This window comes from Gopherus flavomarginatus, chromosome 14, assembly GCF_025201925.1.
Source record: "Gopherus flavomarginatus isolate rGopFla2 chromosome 14, rGopFla2.mat.asm, whole genome shotgun sequence".
Lineage (NCBI taxonomy): Eukaryota > Metazoa > Chordata > Testudines > Testudinidae > Gopherus > Gopherus flavomarginatus.
In genome coordinates, this window is record NC_066630.1 from 18,633,093 (window position 1) to 18,650,676 (window position 17,584).

Genomic DNA, 17,584 nt, shown 5'->3' on the forward strand with positions numbered 1-17,584 from the left:
GTGAAATTTAAATCACTTGATTTTTTTTTTAAATCATTGATTTAAAGCGGGTTGAGGCTTTGTCAAACTCATTTGAAAACCTGTGCAATTGCAATTTTAGATTTAAATTTATGATGAACTAAATTCTAAGTGCTGTTTTAAAAACAATGGTACTACTGGTAGGGTACCTTATTTGAATTTTACAAAATTGCTATAAGCAAAAAAACCCAGATATTTGAAAAATTAACATCCTGATTCTGCAAATATTTAAGTGGTAACATAACTTGACTCACGTTAATAGTTCCATTGACTTTAGGGGACTAATCATGTGTTTATAGTTAAGCATGTGCAACAGTGTTTGCAACATTAGCAGCTAAAACTGTATTTTTATTTTTAAAAAATCTATTAGTGGCTTAAAACAAAATTCCTCCTGTGTTAACAATGTTGCAGAGACTTTCAAAAGTTGCAGAGATTTTCACTGCATGAACCAAGTTATTGTGAACTTTTTTATACACACACAAAATCCTTAAAAATAGAAGACCGTTTTAGACATAAGTGAGCAAATGTCCCTTTGACTTCAGAGTGCAAACTATAATGGAGGAGTATAGCCTTGAAGAATTTCAGCCTTCTTGATTTGTAGAAGTTCCATATATTGGAAAATAGTGTTGGTTGAAAATACAGCACATGCTATTTGCTATCAGTTTTGGGGTTGGGTTTGTGGAGTTATCACAATAAGGATATTAATGAGGCCCTGTGTTTGACTTTTTCAACAGAGATGAGCATTTTAATGCCCTGACCCTGCCAAACACTAACATATTCCCATAAGTAGCTCAGTTGGTTTCAGTGAGACTACCTAAATAGTGAAGTTAACCACCTGTGTATTTGCTGAATCAGGACCTCAGCATGAAACTTTTTACAAGAAAAAAATCTCCATGTAAAAACTGAAATTCTGCTAATCAGCAGTCTAGTTGATGAAACAAGTACAAAACATCCATATTAGCAATTTGAGACTAAAATGGGAAGAAAGAACTCGCAGCATGTAAACTTTTTTAAAAAATCTGATTTAAATAAAAAGAATCAGGATTTGAATTTTTTTAATTATATTTTTTTAAATGTATGATGAACTGTAACATCCTCCAGTGAAACTGATAATGGATATTTTTGTCACCATAACAGTAGAAAACATTCTTCTCCTTTCTGTTCTTTAAGGTGCTTACAAGACCAGGCGATGCTGGAAAAATTTGAAGAAATGTTTTCAACTAAACAACTTAACTTCTCAATTTCTGAAGACTGTTTGTACCTGAATATTTATACCCCTGCCCATTCTAATGAGAAAGCCAAGTTACCTGTAAGCAAAGCTACTGTACAAAAGTAATGTTTCTAAACCATGGGCAATTATTACAAGTGCTCATTGATCTCCTCCAATCGTCCTGGGCAGCAGCCAAGACAATGTCTGTATTCCCTTAATTTTGTAGAACTGGAAGTGCTCACTAAAGCCAAAATCCAAGCTAAAGAGTAGTTTTTAAGAAAGGCATTTTGGAAGTAATTTTTCTGGCAGCTCTCCAGATGAGGAGACAGAGGTCCTTTCCCTAGATCTACCCCTCCAAGCTTTTTACACATCCTTCGTTATTTAAGAGTTGAGGAGGGAAGTGTGTTTTTGTTGGAAAGACATAATTGAGAGAGAGATCTCAACCAGTGGTTCCCAAATTTGTTCTGCTGTTTGTGCAGGGAATGCCCCTGGTGGGCCGGGCTGGTTTGTTTACCTGCTGTGCCTACAAGTTTGGCCGATCGCGGCTCCCGGTGGCCGTAGTTCGCAGCTCCAGGCCAATGGGAGCTGCTGGAAGTGGCACGGGCTGAGGGATGTACTAGCTGCCACTTCCAGCAGCCCCCATTGGCCTGGAGCAGCGAACCGTGGCCACTGGGAGCTGAAATCGACTGAGCCTGCGGACACAGCAGGTAAACAAACTGGCCTGGCCTGCCAGGGCCTTTCCCTGCACAAGTGGCGGAACAAGTTTGGGAACCATTGCTCTAAACTTTTACAGGTTCCTTCTTAATGTCTTTCTTTCAAAAGCCTTTCGGCATCCTGCCATATCACTTGGGGTACGTCTGCACTACGGGATTATTCCGGTTTTACATAAACCGATTTTATAAAACAGATTGTATAAAGTCGAGTGCACGTGGGCACATTAATTTGGCGGTGTGCGTCCATGGTCCGAGGTTAGCGTCGATTTCCGGAGCGTTGCACTGTGGGTAGCTATTCCGTAGCTATCCCATAGTTCCCGCAGTCTCCCCTGCCCCTTAGAATTCTGGGTTGAGAGCCCAGTGGCTGATGGGGCAAAAATCATTGTGATGGGTGGTTCTGGGTAAATGTCGTCAGTCATTCCTTCCTCTGGGAAAGCAACAGCAGACAATCATTTCGCGCCCTTTTTCCCTGGATTTCCCTGGCAGATGTCATAGCACGGCAACCATGGAGCCCGTTCAGCTTTTTTTTTTTACAGTCACCTTATGTGTCCTGGATGCCGTGCACAGAGGCGATACTCCAGCGCTACACAGCAGCATTCATTTGCTTTTGCATGATAGCAGAGACGGTTATCAGTCGTTCTGTACCATCTGCTGCCGGTGTAAATTGGCAATGAGATGATGATTATCTGTCCTTCTGTACTGTCTCCTGCTATCATGGGTGCCCTTGGCTGAGATCGGCTGGGGGCGCAAAGGCAAAACTGGGAATGACTCCCTGAGTCAATCCCTCCTTTATGGTTTCTAAAAATAGAGTCAGTCCTGCCTAGAATATGGGGCAAGAGTACTAGAGAACCAGTGTATCGGACAGCACAGCTGCTCCGTGTCAGATCCTGCAGAAATGATGAGCTACATGCCATTCATGGGGGGTGCCCCTGCAACAACCCCACCCATTGCTTTCCTCCTCCCCCAACCTTCCTGGGCCACCGTGGCAGTGTCCCCCCATTTGTGTGATGAAGTAATAAAGAATGCAGGAATAAGAAACAGTGACTTGTTAGTGAGATAAAATGAGGGGGAGGCAGCCTCCCGGTGCTATGACAGTCCAGGCAGGACATTAAGCGGTGCAGGAGAGAAAGCCAGCATGCCGCTGCTATGATAGTCCAGGCAGGACAGAATCTTTTCTTTACACAGGAAACGGAGGGGGCTGATGGAACTCAGCCCCCAGTTGCTATGATGAGAACGGTTACCAGCCGTTCTGTACCATCTACTGGGAATGACCGAGAATCATTCCTATTTTCACCAAGGCGCTGTTGGCCAGCCTCACCTGAAGCCAGCCAGGAGCACTCACGGGTTGATAACAAGGACAGTTACCAGTCCTACTGCACCGTCTGCCACTGGGCAGGGGAGAGAAGTGGATACTGCTCTTCACTGCTGCTGCATCACGTCTACCAGCAGCATTCAGTAGACACAGGGTGGCATTGAAAGAAGTCAAGAAACGATTTCTTTCCCTTTTCTTTCACATGGAGGGGAGGGAGTAAATTGACGAGCTATTCCCTGAACCACGCCGGACAATGTGTTTGAACCTACAGACATTGGGAGCTCAGCCAAGAATGCAAATACTTTTTGGAGACTGCTGTGGACTGTGGGATAGCTGGAGTCCTCAGTACCCCGTCCCTCCCTCCATGAGTGTCCATTTGAGTCTCTGGCTTCCTGTTACGCTTGTCACACAGCACTGTGTAGCCTGTAGATTTTTTTTTCAAACACCTTGGCATTTCATCTTCTGTAACGGAGCTTTGATAGAACAGATTTGTTTCCCCATACAGTGATCAGATCCAGTATCTCCCGTACGGTCCATGCTGGAGCTCTTTTTGGATTTGGGACTGCATCGCCACCCGTGCTGATCAGAGCTCCACGCTGGGCAAACAGGAAATTAAAATCAAAATTTCGCGGGGCTTTTCCTGTTTACCTGGCCACTGCATCCGAGTTCAGATTGCTGTCCAGAGCGGTCACAGTGGTGCACTGTGGGATACCGCCCGGAGGCCAATACCGTCGATTTGTGGCCACACTAACTCTTATCCGATATGGTAATACCGATTTTAGCGCTACTCCTCTCGTCAGGGAGGAGTACAGAAATCGATTTAAAGAGCCCCTTATAGCGATATAAAGGGCCTCATAGTGTGGACAGGTACAGCGTTAAATTGGTTTAACGCTGCTAAAATCGGTTTAAATGTGTAGTGTAGACCAGGCCTTACATAGCGCTTCACAAGCAGTAATGAACTCCTAGGAGTAATGAGGGGATTGGCTTGCTATTTGTCATTATTCCCATTTTACAGATAAGGCAGAAGAGGTTAAATGACTTGCCTATGGGCACAAAGGGAATCTGTATGAGAGCCAGCATCCCTAGCTCTATTGGACCATACCTCCCTTTCGTATAATTCATGTCTGCATTTTAGCAGTCTAAATCTCAGAATAGGGCTCAATGTAGCCCATGTTTATCTAAGCTTTATGTAACTCACCACACCTGAAGAGGAGTGGCACTGCCTCTGCCCTTGCTTTGCCTATTGGATGGATTTTAGTCTCCAGGACAGTCTGTGTAACATGAGCACTAGCTTATGTCCAATATTCAGCTTGTGCATCTGCATTAGAACTTCAATCTGTAATGTACTGATTTGGGTTTTTACATATGAGATCAGAGATGTCACAGCTAGAGAGAGCTGTAACCAGATTTGTTGTTTTCAGGTTTTGGTGTGGATCCATGGAGGAGCTCTGTTGATGGGTGGAGCTTCAATGTATGATGGGTCTGCATTATCTGCCTATGAGAATTTGGTAGTGGTAACCATACAATATCGATTAGGTATCACTGGATTCTTTAGGTGAGTCTTTGTATCATCACATCCCGCTTAAAATACAAAGTTTGTATACAAGGATATAATTGGTGAAATATTTTAATGATATAAAATATTAAATATCAACAGTAGGAGCACTGTTCTGCTGCATTCCTCTAAATATTTGTTTAAAAGAACTATTTTACATGCCTGCTTCTTGAAATGACCCTCCATGAAGTCCTAAAACACAGAGCTGATGTGAGATACAGGAGCTTGTTTATAGGTTCATTCTTTCAAGTACCTCTGTTTATAATCATGGGATCCCACTACATAGTGACTTTCTCCACTTGACTGGCTTATTGTACATAGTAGGTTTGGTACCATTATCATTAATCTGAAGGTTTTAAACCCACAGCAAATGTAATTATATCTGCTGAAACAGCTTTAGCTTTTGGGAGACAAATAGTGCATTGACAGTGGGTGATGCTAATAGCCAATGTTTATAATGTACATTTAATGCGTGGCCGGAATGTGGTCCTAACCGTCAGAGATTCCCTTGAATGACAGCACTAAGATCGAGTATAACTAGGCTGCTCGGAAATGTGAAAAATTCACACACCTGACCAGCATAGTTACACTAACCTTAATCCCTCTGTGTAGACAGCACTATGTTGGTGGGAGAGTTACTACCTTTCAGGGAAGTGGATTAACTACACCAATGATGGGAGACCTCTCTCCAGTCAGGGTAGGCACGTCCTCACTTTAGAGCTACAGAGGCGCAGCTGCATCTGTGCAACTTTTTAAGTATAGACCTGCCATAAACCCTTTCAAGTTCTGCATTTCTGGGGAATTATTTACTATTTTGTCTCTTTGTTTTCATCACCCAGAAATGCATAGAAACCTATAGCCAAAAGTCAAACCACAAACAGGGAAAAGTTTACGTATCTTAGTTAACTTGGGCCAAATTCATACCAGAAGTTACTCTGCTCACCTAAGGTGAAGTTACCCCAGGGTTGAATTAGGTGCATTCTCTGGAGGTATTTGTAGAGGTAGGTTTATAGAAATACATATCTTCAGTAAGGTTATTCTAAACCATGTACATACGTGATTATATTTGTTTTCTGGAGATAGAACCATAAACTTAATAACAGCAAAACAAAGTCTGTTGGAACTTACTTAGAATCCTCTTGCTTTCAGTACTGGTAATGAACATGCTCGTGGAAACTGGGGCTTTTTGGATCAAGTGGCAGCTCTCCAGTGGATTCAAGAGAATATCAAACATTTTGGAGGAGATCCAGGATCTGTCACTATATTTGGAGAGTCTGCAGGAGGAGTCAGCGTTTCTGTCCTAGTAGGTTTTATAGTGACTAATACAATACTTTGCATTTCTTTGCTGCCTTCCATCTATGGGTTTCAGTGCGTGTTACAAACATTGATTGATTGAGTCTCATAATGCTGCTAAGAAATTGGGAAGTATTATCCCTATTCTACAGATGGGGTAACTGAGTTATAGAAAGGTTGAGGGACATAGCAGGCCAGTGGCAGAGCCAAAAACAGACCTCCTGTCTCCTGACTTCCCTTTAGTCACAAGGCCACCCTTCCCTCAAATGCTTTAATGGATATTGATGAGGCTTTGAACCCCACCCCACCCCCACATAATCTCAAACTCCTGGTTTTACCTTATGTTGGGAATAACAATGAGTATCAGTCCTATATCGCATTAAGTCTGACAACTGAACCAGTCCCCCAATAGGAACAACCACCCCAAACTCTGGGAAAGGTTGCATGTCCACCTGAAATTGGAAGCTTGGGTCCATCTCTACTGTAAACTGACTATAATGTTTGAATTCTACTTTTTTTCCATCTCTTCCAGGTTCTGTCTCCCTTGGCCAAAGGCTTGTTCCTTAAAGCCATCTCTGAGAGTGGAGTTGCACTTCTTTCTGCCATGTTCAGTTCACATCCTGAAGTGATTGCTAAGGTTCTGATATACCCATTCTTACTGGCTATGTTAATGGAGCAGCAAAGTTATGATGACACATCATCTGCCCTCTCGGTTCTGTGTCTCATTGCAGAGGAGTTAACATTGTTTTCTTTGTTCAGCTAGATTCTTTGAAGCTTCATCATGGGGCATGTGCATTGATCAGATTCCATCCTTCAAATGTTACATAGTGTTTTTCCTACGTGGAAACTGTCATCTGCCTCTTTTGCAAGTTTCCTCCTTCCCTTCCTGGATGATTTAGTTGGGGACTGGTCCTGCTTTGAGCAGGGGGTTGGACTAGATGACCTGCTGAGGTCCCTTCCAACCCTGATATTCAGTGATTCTATTGAATCGATGATTCCCACTCAGATTCTGTTTTTGACTTACAAAAAGTTTTATCTTCCTTTTTCCTTATACCCCTACATATGTGCTCATGGAGGGCTCATGCTGGGGAAAGTGAGTCTGCTTCAGTGGAATATGAGAACTCTAGAGATTGATTGCTGTTTTATTGGCCCAAACTAAAATATTTTTTCAAATATGTTCCATAAACCAAAAGCAACCAAGAAGTTCAGAAAGAGATGTGTGATACTTTGTTCTGAACTCATGTCAGTGATTAGACAAGATGATCAGTTATGTGAAACTAGAGTAATGATCTTGGCTTTGTTAATTTCTTGTGAGGTTTATAAATGTCCCTTTAAAATAACGTTTGTTACACTTATCATTTGGTCTCTTGTTTAGATTCCAGACCTACCGAGCTGATTTGTAAGCACATTCAGCTAGTATTCTATGCTATGGGTGAGATTTTTCAAAAGCATCCAGCCTAGGACTAAATTAGTTGGGCTAACAATGAGCAGTTTTGACAGTCCCACCCTATGTCTTCAAGTGCATGTTATCATGGAAAAATTGGTGCTCATTAAAGATGGACTTGTAAGTGTGTGTGCTATGTTAGCTTCACAAATTCCACATTCTATTCCTTGTAACACTTTATTTTTACTGTTTAACATAATCTCCCTGGAACCTAAAAGATTTTAAAAGTTCTAACTTTTTTTTGTAAATAATTGCAGGTAGTCGCTAACATAACTGGCTGCGACTCCTCCAGTTCGGCTGCCATGGTTCATTGCCTAAGGAAAAAACCAGAAGAAGAAATGATTTTGAACTTTCAACAACAACAGGTGGGTGAGGCTAACTGTGAGATATCAAATGAAGCCACAGTGCACAGTTATAATAGCACTGACATCCACAGAGGTGTCTCTGGGCTGAACTGGGCCCAGCATCGTAATCTTTTTTTTTCTGTTTTCTTATAACTGTTTGTAATGGGGTCGCACTCACCTTCAAGTTTTCCCTGCTCCAGAATAGAGCAGTGCCCCAGGACTCCTTCCCTGGAGGCAGTGTGTTTGCCCTCTCAAGGCCTTTCTGGCCCCTGCTCTTCAGCTGGGCCACTACAGCTCAGTTCCCCTTTTGGGGTGCCTCACAGTCCAGGCTGCTTTCCCAGTGGTTGGGCGGGGGGAACCTGGGCCCGCCCTCTACTCGAGGTACCCTTTAAATAATCTGCATTGTTGCTTTAATTCCCTGGGCCACTTCCCTGTGATTCCAGCACATTCTTCACCCTTACCTCTGGCCTTGTCCTGGTGGAGTGCCAGCAGCCAGCTCAGAATACAATCCACTCTCCTCCAGCTCAAGCAACGAACTGCTCTTAGTCTAGCCCTGCAGTTCTTCTTATACTAGCCGCTGGGCTCTGCTTGGTTGCTTCACACACAGCCACTCTAGGCAGCTCGGAGGACCCTCTCCATTGCCCTTTTCTGGGGCGAGGTGTGGCTGGGCCATAAGGCCTCCAGCAGGGGGCCCCAGGACCTAGTCCACCCCATCACACTGTTGCTATTATTTGTGTGATTTCTTAGTCTGGTCTCAGTTGAAACTTTGCAATACCATCTGCAGGAAATCCAGTAAGTCTGCATAACAATTGAAAATGTGTAGAGCCCTGCACATCCACAGATATCCGTGGACCATTCTTGCAGGTCACAGATCAGATACAAATTTTGTATCTGCACAGGGCTCTAAAAATGCGTTCTTTTCTTCTCCTCCAGCAAGTCTCAATTATCCCAGCAGTTATAGATGGTGTGTTTATTCAGAAGAACCCTGAAGAGCTAATGGCTGGCAAAGACTTCAGTGCTGTCCCATATATAATAGGAATAAATAATCATGAATATGGCTGGATACTTCCATTCGTAAGTAATTTCTAATGGCTCTTCTACAGCATTAACTGCATATTAGTGGCACGTTTCTCAAACCTTTTTATACCAAGACACCAGCCTCCTCTCCTATTAAAAACAAAGTTTGGTCACCCATTTTTGGCTTGGCTAGGCTAGGCCTACCCCCGTCCCCTTCCCCAGGCTCCCCCTGAACATTTTATGGGAGTTTTCACCCTTTCCAAAAAATAACTTTACATTCACAGAGGGCCTTTCATTCTGAAGGATCCCAAAGTCATTACAGACCACCTCTGGGATGGAGGGTAGAGTAGAGGAAAGTTAAGTCTAAGAATCAGAAAAGACTGGAAATTGAAGTAATGATCAACATTCCTCACCTGGCTCCCCTCTGAACACACACACACACACCTGGTCAGTGGGAGCTGCAGCTCAGATTATAGGACTATCTAATGTCGCCGCAGAAGTCCTCTAAGTATTTTGCCATGGTCCTCCAGCAAAGAGAGGGAAATGAAGATCTTATAGTCTGAATTTTGATAACTGACTTGTGATTTTGGATGCCCAGATTGTTTGTTTGTTAGAAAGCACTGAGTGCCACTCTCTGGCAATCAGACGCCTTTAAGGGGCCACCTCAGACTGGACATCCAAAAATAAATTAAGGCACCCCAAATCACTAGCCTCTCTTGAAAATTTAGGCTGATATTCAAATGTTAAATCAAGCAGGGGAAACCACTGTCTTTGTTAATTAATTAATAAAACTTTTGAGGCATCCATACATCACAAAGGAGTAGTGACACAAAGAAACCAACTTTTTTTGCTTTGCAATTCAACTTCAGGAGTTTACAACCTCACTCCCTCCACATCACCAGCTGCAGGTTTCTCCAAACTGAGAGCCTCCTGTACTAGGAGAAATCTCATAGCTTGAGTTTGATTTACCTTATAGTCAGAACTTTAGGGATTTATATCTAGATCTGCCTTCCCTAAAAACTTGGCAAAAGCTTTACTTATTCTACATATTGTATCAACTTTTCTAACCTTAACTAGCAAGACTCAACAAGGGATTGGACACACATATGATAAGAGTATCCAGAGTTGTTGTCATCATTTTGGAAGGTATATGAAATCTCATGCTTCACGCCTTAATTCAGTCTCTAACTATTAGAGATCAGGATGAGACTTGATTTGCGGCAGGAGGTTGGGGGCAGATTACCTATATCTGCCTATTGTGCGGTTCCTACACCTTCTTTTGAATCACATGGTCTTTACCACTGTTTAAGACCTAATAGTGTAGTAGATGGACCTTGGGTCTGATCCAGAATGGCAGTTCCTGTGTTATACAGAACCATTCGTTTGTGGGTTTATTTGTAAATCTCTGTGTAGTTGTTAAGGCTCTTGGGCTATATAAACATAAACGATTATTTGTAATATGTTCCTGTGTAGTCATCCAACATACCTGGCTTGAAGGAGGGCATGCATAAAGAAACCATCCTCTCTACCTTACAAATGCTGCACCCACTCTTGGTAAGAAACTGCAGATTTTCCCATGTCTCTCTCTTTCTTTTCAGATGTGTTGAATATTTAGGACTTGGAGGAGTTTGGGGGGGGTTTTAGTACATACATTTTTTATAAAATCCCACAGATGTTGAAGGGCCTATGTGCATTTTTCACAGCTGGGCACCTACTTGTCTGCATGTACTTAACACAAAGCTACGCACAAATAGGTAGTGTTCTCAAAAGCTGCATTTATTGCTGGGCTGTCTGGTTCTGGTATAAAAAAAAAAGTATTTACAAGCTAATTGCTGACATGGAATTCTAGAGATTGGCACTTCTTTTTAATGGTTTTTTGTTAATTTTTTCTCCTTCTCCTTCCAGTCTGTGCCAGCTGAATTTGTGTCTCTGATAACAGATGAGTATCTGGGAGACACAGACAACCCTGTCGCCCTGCGGGACCGGTTTCTGGATTTGATGGGAGATGCAATCTTTTTACTTCCAGCTATAAAAACATCTAATTATCACAGAGGTTAGTTTCTACTTACTATTTGTTAAATAAAAGGTCACAAGTTCAAACCTGCCAAGACTCAATTCTCACTTGACTACGGATGGCACGCTTAATATGCACATGATCTGACTTCAGTTTGGTCACTGCTCTTTCTACGTAGGTGGCAGCCAAGCATTCTCAGTTGTATTCGTTACTGAAGATCATTGGGTCACTTTTTAATGTGCTTTGTGACAGGTCCCCCCCAAGGCGCTGCCTGGAACTGGAGTACCACTGAGTCCTCCGACCCATCAGCTTGGGGTCCCACTCACTCTGTAATGCTGTCACAAGCTGCAGAAATGCTCCCGGTCTCACACTTTAACCAGCACACAGATAGGGACACCCCCCCAGCTGTAATAACATGCAGACAGGCTTTCTGACCAGCCCCTGCATGGGAAGTCTATGCAGCTAGCACACTTACCAGCTTTCCAGGCATACACACCCCTCTGGATTTTTACTGTCTTGCTCTGCACAGAGAACTATACAGTGTAAACTCATAAAATTCACCCTCTCCCGCAACGTGGAGAGAGAGATGCAACAGCTTTCTGCCCCAAGTTATGATTGCCACACAACTAGTTTTAGACAGTTGAGGGTGGAGCTACTAGGAAGGTTTGAAAGCTAGAAGCCTCTGGTAATTGGCTGAGCCTTAACCAGTGGGTGGGGCATTCAGTCAGGCCAGGGCTTTATAAAGCTGCACAAGCGACCAGGGAGCTTAGCGAACAGGAGCTGCTAACAGGGAGTTTTGCAAGGGAGTTCTCCAGGTGAAGGAGGAGCACATACAGCATTTGTGGGGTAAGTGACTGTCTGCAGTGTTTGTGTTTGTGTTTGGGGGTTACTTGCTGTGTGCTGAGCTTGTGTTTGTCAGTCTGTTTGGTTTGTTTGTTTGAAGGACCGTGTGCTGTAGCTGGCAGTTGGAGGTGGAGCTACTAGGAAGGTTTGAAAGCTAGAAGCCTCTGGTAATTGGCTGAGCCTTAACCAGTGGGCGGGGCATTCACTCAGGCCAGGGCTTTATAAAGCTGCGCACAAGCAACCAGAGAGCTTAGCGACCAGGAGCTGCTAACAGGGAGTTTTGCAAGGGAGTTTGGAAGGGGAGTAGGAAGGGAGGTGGGGTCCCTTGTCGGTCTCATCTGTGACCCATTGGTCCCCTGAACCTGTAAACTGAGCCACATCCAAAACCTTTCTGTTTACAGCAGAGCAGAGCGGACAGGGAGCTGTAGACGGGACTTTGAGAGAGTTTGACAGAGGGAGGCTTACAATGGTGAGGAGGACCCGCAACACCTGTGCCAGCACTGCTTCTGTCTCCTCCACCTGCGCCTGTAGCCAGACAGAGTACCAAAGCATGGATGCTTTTACCCAGATTCTGGTGTGGGCTTGCAAAGACTGTAATTTGCAATTTCCACTTACTGATATCCAGGCTGGGGGTGGCATCCAATGTGAAATGTGCCTACTGGTGGAATCTCTCAGGCAGCAGGTGGGAGAGCTACAGGAGGAGGTGGCTAGGCTGAGGAACATCCATATCCTTGAGCAATTCCTGGACAGTATCCATGAGGAGACAGTTGACGGTGCTGTCCCAGTTGACAGGACTACCGACACTCCAGTGGAGGAGGAGATGCCTCAGGGTGTATCTAACACACCAGTGGAGGAGGAGGCTCAGGGTGGACACAGCCAGCTGGTTACTTCTAGCAGCAGGCAGTGCTCCACCGCTGCTGCAAACCCTCCTGCTGTGGTAAAAGATAACCATTATGCTCTTCTTGATACAGGAGAGAAGAAATCACCCCCAACAGTTAAGGAGGTGAAGCCTCGTACCCCTAAGGCTAGGAGGTCTGCTACCACCACTGATAAGAAACGTAGGGTAGTGGTGGTTGGAGACTCTCTGCTGAGGGGGACGGAGACACCCATCTGTCGCCCTGACCGTTCATCCCGGGAGGTATGCTGCCTGCCAGGGGCCCGTATCCGAGATGTTACAGAGGCATTGTCGAGGATTATCCGGCCTTCTGACTACTACCCCATGCTACTCATCCATGTGGGCACAAATGATACTGCGAGGTGTGACACTGAGCAGATCAAGAGTGACTACAGGGCTCTGGGAGTATGGGTTAAGGAGTTTGGAGCACAGGTGGTATTCTCTTCGATTCTTCCTGTTGAAGGTAGGGGTCTGGGCAGAGACAGATGCATCGTGGAGGTGAATGCCTGGCTGCGAAGATGGTGTCGCCAGGAGGGCTTTGGCTTCCTCAACCACGGGATGCTATTTGAGGAAGGACTGCTAGAAACAGATGGCGTTCACCTTTCGAAGAGGGGAAAGGCCTTATTTGCGCACAGACTGGCTAACCTAGTAAAGAGGGCTTTAAACTAGGTTCGACGGGGACAGGTGAGCAAAGCCCACAGGTAAGTGGGGAACAAGACCTGGGAGATGGGTTGGAAACAGGAGGGAGCACGGGCTATAATGGCAGAGAGGAAGGAGGGTCAGGGCAAAGCTGGGAGGCAAGATCAAACCAGTATCTTAGATGCCTATATACAAATGCAAGAAGTATGGGTAATAAGCAGGAAGAACTGGAAGTGCTAATAAATAAATACAACTATGACATTATTGGCATTACTGAAACTTGGTGGGATAATACACACGACTGGAATGTTGGTGTGGATGGGTATAGTTTGCTCAGGAAGGATAGACAGAGGAAAAAGGGAGGAGGTGTTGCCTTATATATTAAAAATGTACACACTTGGACTGAGGTGGAGATGGACATAGGAGACGGAAGGGTGGAGAGTCTCTGGGATAGGCTAAAAGGGGTAAAAAACACAGGTGATGTCGTGCTGGGAGTCTACTACAGGCCACCTAATCAGGCGGAAGAGGTGGATGAGGCTTTTTTCAAACAACTAACAAAATCATCCAAAGCCCAAGATTTGGTGGTGATGGGGGACTTCAACTATCCAGATATATGTTGGGAAAATAACACCACGGGGCACAGACTATCCAATAAGTTCCTGGACTGCATTGCAGACAACTTTTTATTTCAGAAAGTTGAAAAAGCTACTGGGGGGAAGCTGTTCTAGACTTGATTTTAACAAATAGGGAGGAACTAGTTGAGAATTTAAAAGTAGAAGGAAGCTTGGGTGAAAGTGATCATGAAATCATAGAGTTTGCAATTCTAAGGAAGGGTAGAAGGGAGTACAGCAGAATAGAGACAATGGATTTCAGGAAGGCGGATTTTGGTAAGATCAGTAAGAGAGCTGATAGGTAAGGTCCCATAGGAATTAAGACTGAGGGGAAAAACAACTGAGGAAAGTTGGCAGTTTTTCAAAGGGACGCTATTAAGGGCCCAAAAGCAAGTTATTCCGATGGTTAGGAAAGATAGAAAATGTGGCAAAAGACCACCTTGGCTTACCCTTGAGATCTTGCGTGACCTACAAAATAAAAAGGCGTCATATAAAAAATGGAAACTAGGTCAGATCACGAAGGATGAATATAGGCAAAATAACACAGGAATGCAGAGGCAAGATTAGAAAAGCAAAGGCACAAAATGAACTCAAACTAGCTATGGGAATAAAGGGAAACAAGAAGACTTTTTATCAATACATTAGAAGCAAGAGGAAGACTAAGGACAGGGTAGGCCCACTGCTCAATGAGGAGGGGGAAACAGTAACGAGAGACTTGGAAATGGCAGAGATGCTTAATGACTTCTTTGTTTCAGTCTTCACTGAGAAGTCTGAAGGAATGTCTAGTATAGTGAATGCTTACGGGAAGAGGGTAGGTTTAGAAGAGAAAATAAGAAAAGAGCAAGTAAAAAATCACTTAGAAAAGTTAGATGCCTGCAAGTCACCAGGGCCTGATGAAATGCATCCTAGAATACTCAAGGAGTTAATAGAAGAGGTATCTGAGCCTCTAGCTATTATCTTTGGGAAATCATGGGAGACGAGGGAGATTCCAGAAGACTGGAAGGGGGCAAATATAGTGCCCATCTATAAAAAGGGAAATAAAAACAACCCAGGAAACTACAGACCAGTTAGTTTAACTTCTGTGCCAGGGAAGATAATGGAGCAGGTAATCAAAGAAATCATCTGCAAACACTTGGAAGGTGGTAAGGTGATAGGGAATAGCCAGCATGGATTTGTAAAGAACAAATCGTGTCAAACTAATCTGATAGCGTTCTTTGATAGGATAACGAGCCTTGTGGATAAGGGAGAAGCGGTGGATGTGATATACCTAGACTTTAGTAAGGCATTTGATACAGTCTCGCATGATATTCTTATAGATAAACTAGGAAAGTACAATTTAGATGGGGCTACTATAAGGTGGGTGCATAACTGGCTGGATAACTGTACTCAGAGAGTAGTTGTTAATGGCTCCCAATCCTGCTGGAAAGGTATAACAAGTGGGGTTCCGCAGGGGTCTGTTTTGGGACCGGCTCTGTTCAATATCTTCATCAACGATTTAGATGTTGGCATAGAAAGTACGCTTATTAAGTTTGTGGACGATACCAAACTGGGAGGGATTGCAACTGCTTTGGAGGACAGGGTCAAAATTCAAAATGATCTGGACAAATTGGAGAAATGGTCTGAGGTAAACAGGATGAAGTTCAATAAAGATAAATGCAAAGTGCTCCACTTAGGAAGGAACAATCAGTTTCACACATACAGAATGGGAAGAGACTGTCTAGGAAGGAGTATGGCAGAAAGAGATCTAGGGGTCATAGTAGACCACAAGCTTAATATGAGTCAACAGTGTGATACTGTTGCAAAAAAGGCAAACATGATTCTGGGATGCATTAACAGGTGTGTTGTAAACAAGACACGAGAAGTCATTCTTCCGCTTTACTCTGCGCTGGTTAGGCCTCAACTGGAGTATTGTGTCCAGTTCTGGGCACCGCATTTCAAGAAAGATGTGGAGAAATTGGAGAGGGTCCAGAGAAGAGCAACAAGAATGATTAAAGGTCTTGAGAACATGACCTATCAAGGAAGGCTGAAGGAATTGGGTTTGTTTAGTTTGGAAAAGAGAAGACTGAGAGGGGACATGATAGCAGTTTTCAGGTATCTAAAAGGGTGTCAACAGGAGGAGGGAGAAAACTTGTTCACCTTAGCCTCCAATGATAGAACAAGAAGCAATGGGCTTAAACTGCAGCAAGGGAGATTTAGGTTGGACATTAGGAAAAAGTTCCTAACTGTCAGGGTAGTTAAACACTGGAATAGATTGCCTAGGGAAGTTGTGGAATCTCCATCTCTGGAGATATTTAAGAGTAGGTTAGATAAATGTCTATTAGGGATGGTCTAGACAGTATTTGGTCCTGCCATGAGGGCATGGGACTGGACTCGATGACCTCTCGAGGTCCCTTCCAGTCCTAGAGTCTGAGTCTGAGTCTAGACAAAACAAAGACAAGTTTATTAACTGCAAAAGATAGATTTTAAGTGATTATAAGGGATAGCAAACAGATAAAAGCAGAGTACCTAGCAAATAAACAAAACACAATCTAAACTTAATCTACCAAGAGATTGGATATGAGTAGCAAATTCTCACCCTAAATGATCATTTAAGCTAGTTGCAGAGATTCTTAAAGGGCAAACTGCAGTTGCTTGCAGTTTAAAACCGTGGGTAGTCCTTTCACAGGCTAGAAATCCTCCTCCCCGAAATTCAGTCCTTCTTCCTCAGGTATTTACAGGAGTCTCTTTGGGCAGGGAGTCAGTGAAAAACCATGATGTTGTTACTTTCCTGCCTTAAATAGCTTTTGCCTATGTGGGAACCCTTTGTCTCCAGGCTTAGTTCCTATGCTTTTCAGTGGAAAAACACTGGTATTCCAAGATGGAGTCCAGTACCAGGTGACTTGGTCACATGTCCCTGTAGAGCAGGGGTCGGCAACTTTTTGGGAAGTGCTCTGCCGAGTCTTCATTTATTTACTCTAGTTTAAGGTTTTGCATGCCAGTAACACATTTTAATGTTTTTACAAGATCTCTTTCTATAAGTCTATAATGCAGAATTAAATGATTGTTGTATGTAAAGTAAATAAGGTTTTTAAAATGTTTAAGAAACTTAATTTAAAATTAAATTAAAATGCAGAGCCCCCCAGACCGTGGCCAGGACCCAGACAGTGTGAGGGTCACTGAAAATCAGCTCGCGTGCCGCTTTCGGCACCTGTGCCATAGGTTACCTGTGCCGTAGGTTGCCTACCCTGTAGGGTCACAGCAGCCATAATTAAGAGGCTGTTTGTAGTGTCCTCAGGAATGACCTGGGACCATCTTGACAGCTGGGAATGGAACCCATGGCCTAATTTACATCTCACACTAGTGCCCTATGTGACGTAGTTATGTCAACCTAATCCTCACAGTAGACGCCGCTAGCTCAGTGAAAGAATTCTTCCCTTGACATAACTACTGCTTCTCAAAGAGGTGGAATATCTACATCAATGGAAAAAACCCTTCTGTGACTATAGCAAGTATCTTTGCTACAGCATCATAGCTGCAGTAGCTTAGACATACCCAAAGTCTCCTGTGTCCCAGTTCTACACACTATCCTTCACACCACACTACCACCACCTCAGTGCCTATTATTGTGATGACTTCTCTGCTATGGAAGGGTTTGTATTAGAAACTAACCTGAGCCCACTAACTTATTTCACATGGT

General features: G+C 43.7%; 1 protein-coding gene across 1 annotated transcript in view; it reads left to right on the forward strand.

Annotated features, from left to right (window-relative positions):
* LOC127034481 (fatty acyl-CoA hydrolase precursor, medium chain-like) overlaps nt 1-17,584 on the forward strand; it is a 33,785-nt gene that overhangs the window by 15,381 nt on the left and 820 nt on the right. The window contains exons 6-13 of the mRNA XM_050923364.1: nt 1,189-1,327; nt 4,675-4,808; nt 5,958-6,111; nt 6,634-6,738; nt 7,803-7,910; nt 8,823-8,963; nt 10,380-10,460; nt 10,812-10,959. Coding sequence (XP_050779321.1) covers nt 1,189-1,327; nt 4,675-4,808; nt 5,958-6,111; nt 6,634-6,738; nt 7,803-7,910; nt 8,823-8,963; nt 10,380-10,460; nt 10,812-10,959 — 1,010 coding nt within the window. The remainder of the gene's footprint in view (nt 1-1,188; nt 1,328-4,674; nt 4,809-5,957; nt 6,112-6,633; nt 6,739-7,802; nt 7,911-8,822; nt 8,964-10,379; nt 10,461-10,811; nt 10,960-17,584) is intronic.